The 7,697-nt window shown below is 39.8% G+C and overlaps 1 protein-coding gene across 3 annotated transcripts in view; it reads right to left on the bottom strand.

Moving 5' to 3' along the window:
* The window catches only part of snx13 (sorting nexin 13), a 19,567-nt gene extending 12,728 nt beyond the window's left edge, over positions 1 to 6,839 (bottom strand). Inside the window, exon 1 of one of the 3 annotated variants that reach the window (XM_017426803.3) lies at positions 6,539 to 6,839. In XM_017426803.3, coding sequence (XP_017282292.1) covers positions 6,539 to 6,655 — 117 coding nt within the window. In that variant the 5' untranslated portion in view covers positions 6,656 to 6,839. Of the gene's footprint in view, positions 1 to 5,512; positions 5,673 to 6,538 lie in introns of those variants that run through there. The other 2 variants (XM_017426811.3, XM_017426821.3) reach the window with 2 other exon arrangements.
* Positions 6,840 to 7,697: the final 858 nt, after the last annotated feature.

Here is a 7,697-nt window from a genome sequence, read left to right as displayed (position 1 = left end):
AAGGGCCGTCTCCGTGCTGTGGTGAGCACGAAAACCAGACTGGAAGGAGTCAAAGCGATTTATTATTGTTAGGAAGTTATTTAATTGTTTAAAAACTGCTTTTTCAATAATTTTGCTGATGAATGGGAGGTTGGAGATTGGCCTGTAATTTAGCTCATATGCTGTGAAAAGATAGCTGAATGTTGCAGCTAACATGAAAAAAAAGGGAAAAACCAGCATTCCTTGAATGTATGCATATTGCCTACCACTTTGCATCTCAAAGTTTGAAACAAAGATCTTGCTCGGTCTGTTATAAATACATCCAATAATTGTTTTCTGAGGGTTTCATTATTTTATTTTCTTTATGTTCCTGCAGCTAATGAGTAGGTAAAAACATGAAGTATAAAAAGCTTATTGGAAGCCAAACGAAGGGACTACCTTTTGCCCTTTAGAAAGTAATTGATATTTGTTTCTAGGCCTAATCTGGACATACTGCTGCTGAAACCAACAGTTTTAGGCTACACCAACAAGAAGGTAGGAAAACACATTTAATTAACTACAAATATGTGATCAAAAATGTGTATAAAGCTAAAAAGCATCAAAATTTGACTAGTATATTAAAGTCATGGTTTACTGTAACATAAAGCAGTAATTCTTCAAAAAAAAAAAGTAACCTAATCAGCTCAGGCCGGCCTTGTTTGACGTCAAGCTGTCCCTCTGAGCAGCACCGATGGCGGAGGCTACCAGCAGTGCTGCGTGATGAGGCTGTGGAGGCTTGGCTTCGAACGAAGAGACGATAGCCGACACCCCTGAGTCACTGCGGCTTACATGGGGTTTAACACATGAAGCACCTGTTCCAGCGATTAACACCCAAGCCCATCAGGATGCACACACCGAACACATCGAGCCAATTTGTTACGCAACCCACACTGAGAGGACACAGATGAGCACAAACGATACGATACTGGAGGCACGCAGCGCGGACAAAACGTCTTAACATGCAGTGATTTACTGAGATAATCAGGTCCTCTTGATACAATACGATAAGATAATCAATCTAGTACAAAATGAGTCATTGTTTAGTTCATTTCATTTACACACACAGCCTCTAACCCCTGTCTGCACACAGTTTTACTTGATGTAATTAAAAGAGGCTATCAGCTGCTCCGTCTATAAATAGACACACGTGCAGGAAGAAAGACGTAAGGAAGGATTTTCATTCTATTTCTGTGACTCATGCATCTGCACGAGTGCTTAGCTGCAGCCGGAGCAGAGATGTGATTGTGTGAAAGGTAAACTGAGTTCACCGTAAGCTCTCCCATGGAAAATCCATGGTTCATTCTGGAGAGGAGGAGAAAGTGGAAACTGAACTGGAAAGATCCCTGTTAAACAACAAGCAACTAGTCAAACTTCAAGAATAAAGGTTTATGACTTTATGGGCAATCATTCTTTTAGGACACTTGTTTCCCCCCCCCCCCTTTGTTGGTAAGTGACACAGATTTACGATGTTGAAACTGTGAGGCTGTAATATGTTCACTGATACCAAAACAACCTTGATGAAATGTAACTAAATCATTCACCCCAGCTGGCTCAAATCTCACCGGTGTGTTTAACTCGTTCCTTCACCTGAAGCTGGTCAGCATTTCAGTGTCAACCCCTAACAAACCCAAAACCAAATCTTTGCTTTTTGAGTATATTCATTCAACAGGGTAATATGAAAATGTAGATGGATTAATTGGTCAATTTTTGCCACTTAAAAAAAAAAAAAAAAGTAAAAAAAAAAGAAATGTCAATCGGCCATGCCTCTGCACAATTAACCAATTACCAAGTAGGAAGATGAAGATGAAGCTACAACAAGCTTAATATGCAGAAATCTTTTTAAAAATGAATGATCTTCTATATGTACATTTAAGAGAGAAGTCTCAAGTGTCTTAATATTTCTTGTTAAACAGAAATTACAAATTGGGTAGAAAAAAACCCCAAAACAAAACATGGTATGGCCATCGGCTGCCCTTTTTTCTAAAGATCAGCATTAGAAAAAACAAAAACATATCAGCCAAACTCTAGTTAATGTTGCTGGAAAAAACAAGGAAGACAAAAGACTATTTTATGTAACGGCTGAACAGTCTGAGCTTGTAAAAGATACCCCCAAAATTTAAAGACTTGCTGTCTTAGTTGTTGCAACTTACAAAAAGAAGCAGAAGCATAGGGAAAATAATTAAATAACAAATACTCAGAATAAGCACTTTGTTGCATCTCTGCAGCTTTTTATGGCAGCTTGAAAACAATCTTCCTCAATCAGAGTCTACCTCTCATACAGCATATAGTCTTGTCTTGGACCATCAATTTAAATTTATATCATAAGCTTTTCAGTCGAAATAAGACTTCAAATTTTCCACACAGCTGACTGAACAATCAAACTCTTTTGCAACCAGATGGAGAAGTGCAACTAATCTTTCTTTTGTAACTCACTGTCTGCATGTATTTTGTATTGATTTTTGCCAAACAAGAATAATATCAGTGGTTGAGTCAGTCTCTGGCAGAGCGGGAGTGGGTTTTCATCTCTGACCGGCTCCGCTCTGAACATTTGTCCACAGCAAAGAGTGAGATTATCAAACTGCAACGTTCCCCTCTGAAACCATCAAATAGCACCGGCAGCTCGAGCTGATAATAAAGATTTAATATTTTTGGTTTGTGCTTTTGCTACAGAAAACTCTGTGCAGTCTCCTATACAGTTTGTTGTGATGATCTAAAAGTGACGATATGATGATCTAAAAATCTATAAAGAAATGGTCTGAGTCATGCTTTAAGTTGGTCAGAGACAGCAGCTTATAAATGTCAATCTCTAAAAGGCAGCCTTTTATTGTAACTTGTGCAATTTTTCAAAAACAAAATTACATGGTGACAATAATTTATTCCACTTGATGGTATAAAAGGCTGTTAATAGGAGCAATTTTACCCTTTTTTAATGGATGGTTTTCAACATCAGAAAAAGTCAATTTTTAAAAAAAATATAAATAATTATAAGTCATATCTGTAATTATTTTTCCTAACAAAACAGGACACCTGAATGAACACTCTCCAAGAGAGGTAATTTTATACGTCTGGCACTGATAACACAGACAGTATTTCTTTTTTTCTTCTGTCCAAGTCTTTCGAGATGCACATGGCTGCCTCAACAATCACCCACGGGAGGAAAAAGTCAGCCACGTCTCTCCTCTGTCCCCTTCATAAAGAGAGGAGGGAGCGCCTGGGGACTTATGTTGCCTTTTCAAGATCCCAACCAGCCAGGAGGAACCATTTGACCGACAGAGCAACTAAAAAAAAAACAAAAAAACACTGGAACACTGAAATCCTTTAAAAAGGCTGAGCAGTTCTGTCAATTTAAAGTCAAAACGCAGAGTCACGACAAACGAGGAGTCTGACTACGGCGAATGGCAGCACGACCTAGACATGCCGGGAAATGAAAAGAAGTAATAAAAACAGGTCTGAACAGGCCTCAGTTCTTCAGATGTGTCAGGTTGTTTTGGCAGGCCACCCGTCTCTAATGAGTGCAGGAGGGGAGGAGAAGCGCTCTGGATGACGAGCAGGCCTGATGTGACAGCACGTCGGCCTCAATGCCCGTCAAGCTTTTGATTAGGACAGCTTAATGAGGTTTAGCCAGGGATAAAAAGCCCAGAGGAAACTTCGGCCGAGTTTAAAACAACGTTTGACACCTGGAGAACGCGGCGAAGAAGCGGCCAAACATCCATGAAAAGTGGCTCCCTCTTTGAGATAAATGCCTCTAATAAAAGCCTGCAGAGCTGCAACAACTAAGACTCCAAACTATGAGTAAGACAAACCGAATACTTAGGTGACAAACATGTCGGCTAATAAGCCGTCCAAAAGTAATCAGCAACATAATTTCAGGGCAGCGACATTGACAATGTTTACATGGATATATTTTTACCCTAATTTGCTGGCATTGTTAAATTTTCAGCTGCTCAATCTGCAAACAGACCGATCAGACTTCCACTCCTCAACACAAACTCAGACGTGCTGAGAAGCCGAGTCCTGTAGCTCAGACGACTGTCGCCCTGTTTACTCGTCAGCAGATGTTACGGCAAGTCTTAATAAAGTCAGAAGAAGAAAACCTCTGTGCACGACAGGACAAGTGGAGGACAACGACATTATTATTGTGATGATTACAGTCATTCACAACGATGCATTTGAGCTTCCTTTTGGACGTTTTAGGACAAGCCTGTGTCAGGCCATGTCCTTGAAACTGATGAGAGAGGACACCGACTGTTCCTGATTAATAAATGTCGATAAGAACACTAAAGCATAAGGAGGATATTTAAACATACAATCACAGAGTAAATGTTTGGTTTTTTACATCTGCACAATCTAAAACCACTAAACTACATCTGACTGATGGCAGGGAATGACCGCTCTCAAAAAATAAAGAAATCACTAACATTATAAACAATTTTCTAATAAGTCCATGGTCCCAGGGTTCAAGTCCTCCCCAATAAAACATGATGTTTGTTTTGTAAAACTGTCACTATTTAGGATAGATTAAAAAGATATGCTTTAGGGCTGGGATAAACTATGACTGACAAGTTGCACACAGATTATATGAAGTTAATAAATACAGTTTATACATGAAATGAAAAGTGTCACCTGTTAGACGAACATTTGGGAATGTTACAACCTCTATTATTACCATTTAAATAGTTATGCCTGTTTGTTTCTTCTTTTCTGACAAATCATCACTATCACATGCCTCATTGAGGCGTAAAGATAAATTAGAACAAAACATAAAATCAAGTTTATAAGTTTTAAATTGCAACGTTTAAAATGACAGTGCCTGAGTATGAAGTGGTCATCAATTAATTGATAAATCAGTCGATAAATTAATCAGAATAAAAACAGCAGACAGTAGCAGCCCTACACATGGCATGTTTTATATTTAGGTGCTGCCTATGATTGTAATTTGGGGTTTCCACATTTTAGAAAAGTAGAATCAAAGTGAAAAGCCCTCTTCTGACAATAAATGTCACTGTTTGACCTGTTTGCTTAAAGAAATACTAGTTTTCAGCTAACAGAAACTAGGAGAGAAGAGCCTGGAAATGAGTTTCCATGCTTTATTTATTTATTTGCCATCCTCGTCCAGAGGTGACATAAAATATTAGGAGCATGTTTGGTACTTTTCCAGTCTGGTGTTCTGTCCACCCAGCTAACGCCCAGCTCACCTGTCTGTCTGCCTGTTTGTTGTACTGTAGTACCTGGCTGCTGAAAGTACCTTGATAGTACTCTGCGTGTACTTTACTACAGGTAGTTTTATGTCCCGCTGGTTGACGCTGCGGATATCCCGAGCTGCGCTGTATTAGCGGTGTAATCCGGGGCTGACAGCCTCGGTCCTTCTCCCCGCCTGTCCTGACAGCCTCCCTTCTCTCTGTTTACCTGCATCGTCTCGAGACGCTAGCCGCTCGTAAGCTAACCAGCCGAGGACTACAAGTCAACGTAAGGCGCGCGCCCGCTTTCCACTCACCTCTGCCAACATGGTCTAAAGGCAGCGCGCGCGGCGGCTCTGGCTAACCCCACCACATCGTAACGAGCGAAGCTGAGGCCGTTTTCTCGGTTAAAAGTGGTCGGACTCCCAGCCTCCGTACCCTCCTCGGAGCCTCGCCATGTTTGATGGGGTTTTACGTCCTCGGTGCGTGGCCTCGGAACGTCGCCCCGCAATTGGCTGGAGGGCGGTGACGTAGAACGCAGCGACAAAACAGGAATGAGTGACCTAGATAAAATGATATTTCAACTATTTGTTGTTTTTGTTTTCCTCTTTGGTGCGATTAAATCAAACGATGAACCTATTTTAAGACAAAAAACCGATTGTTTATGTTGTTTATGTCGAAAAAACGAATAAAGATGTAAATGTGTATGTAACTAATATGCTTTTTTCCACTCTTATAAACATGTTTGTTCGATTTAAGTATTCTCACAAAATTACACAAACTAAAAGACAGGATAAATAAAGTTCCTTTTCTCCTCTTTTCTTCCTTAAATGAAGAAAGTTTTCTTCAGACACCTGCCCAAAATGTTCACCTTCTATTTTCAGTGTAAATAAAGAGGAACAAAACTCTGCAGACACTGAAAAAGTGAATCTTTTATGACATTAACATCCTATTTTTAAACTTGCTTAAGTGGTTTATGATACTTAGGCGCCCATTTTTTTCCTTTTAACATAGCTTTCTGTATTTGTTTTTATTCTGTTATTTTCTTAAATCAGTTATATGACAATGACATTTTCAAAATAAAAAATTAAAATAACTTCACAGAGGTCGTGTTTCTTTGAACGTGGGAACATGTAGGCATCTCCCAAACAAAACAAACCAAGAAGGACCAAAGTGCAGCCTCATCACATGCTCTGTCAGTGGCTATCTGTAAACCTGATGAGAATGCATAATTTATTGACCCGTGGGACCTTCATTAACCAGAGCTACACTTCACGTTGCCTCCCAAACCGAGGGATTGACAGCTACCACAGGGCTCCCAGTGTGTTTCTAAGCCATCATACCTGTCTCAGAGCAGTCAGAGTCCTGGCTGAGTGCCACAGCAGCAACGCATGAAGCAAAATGAGTCGCCTGACGCCCTCATGTCCAAGAGAGCGCAGGGCACACACCAGGCTGCCCATCCTTTTAATGTCCAGATGTACACCCAGGAGAGTTCCCCCGCCGTCTCATGTTTCTTGCATGTCTCCAGTCCTTTGTCAGTTTAGCACAACACCTACGAACTGAAACACATCAACAAGTCATTTAGAGTAGACTTTATACTCTCACTTTATGAGTCATGCAAGTCTGTTACAAGCAAAAGAAACATGTGATGAGCTAAATGGTGTTCCGGCATCTAGTCGGGTGGCTACATCAAGGTGAAGCAAAAGCTATTTCCTGTTTGCAGGAAAAGGAAAAACACCACTGACTTGTTGGCCAACCTGTTTGGGAGGAGAACCCATGTTTGCAATGGGCAGGCCTTGGTTCTGAGGTAATAATTAATATCAAATAAAGGAGAACATTTTATTGAATGATTTCATGTTGTTACTGAGCTTTCCTAAAGTGAATCAAAAGCAATATGTTGTGGTATTTTATGAAGTTTTACTTTCAGGTCAAACGCAGCTGACCTGCGGTGACGCATCTTGACCACTAGAGGTCAGTGTCCACCAACCCTAAAAAGACCAAACACTTAACTTAAATAAATCATTTACAAAACAGCCAAAACTCTGAAAACAGTCAACAAGAAATAAAAAATCTGATACAAGAATATATGTACTTGCTTGTGTAAATATTTAAAGATAATTCTTTTAATTTTATGCAAACTGAGACACTTTGAACTGGAGTAAAAGTTAGCACACTGCCCTGAATTAAGCCCCCCACCTACCCACTCAGTAAAATAATGCTTTTATTGTTTTAATAAAACATTTAAGACAATGTATTGAGCCACATCATGGCAAATTATGGGAGCAGTCGTGATTCTGACTGACAGCAGTGGGAGAAGATGCAGTTTCAGTAGAGATGGTTTGTTTCTGTCTCAATAAAAAAGCTTCCATCCACTTTGATATATGTTGTAACTAATTGAATTAAAGCTGAAGTTTTTGAGGCAAAATGTAGCAATGCTTTTGCAAGAGGCTTCTGGTTTCTGTATTACTGCCTTCACTGTGCTTTAAAAGAAAAGAAAAAAAC

The sequence above is a fragment of the Kryptolebias marmoratus genome, linkage group LG5 (assembly GCF_001649575.2).
Source record: "Kryptolebias marmoratus isolate JLee-2015 linkage group LG5, ASM164957v2, whole genome shotgun sequence".
Lineage (NCBI taxonomy): Eukaryota > Metazoa > Chordata > Actinopteri > Cyprinodontiformes > Rivulidae > Kryptolebias > Kryptolebias marmoratus.
This window is presented reverse-complemented; position numbering and strand designations above follow the sequence as displayed.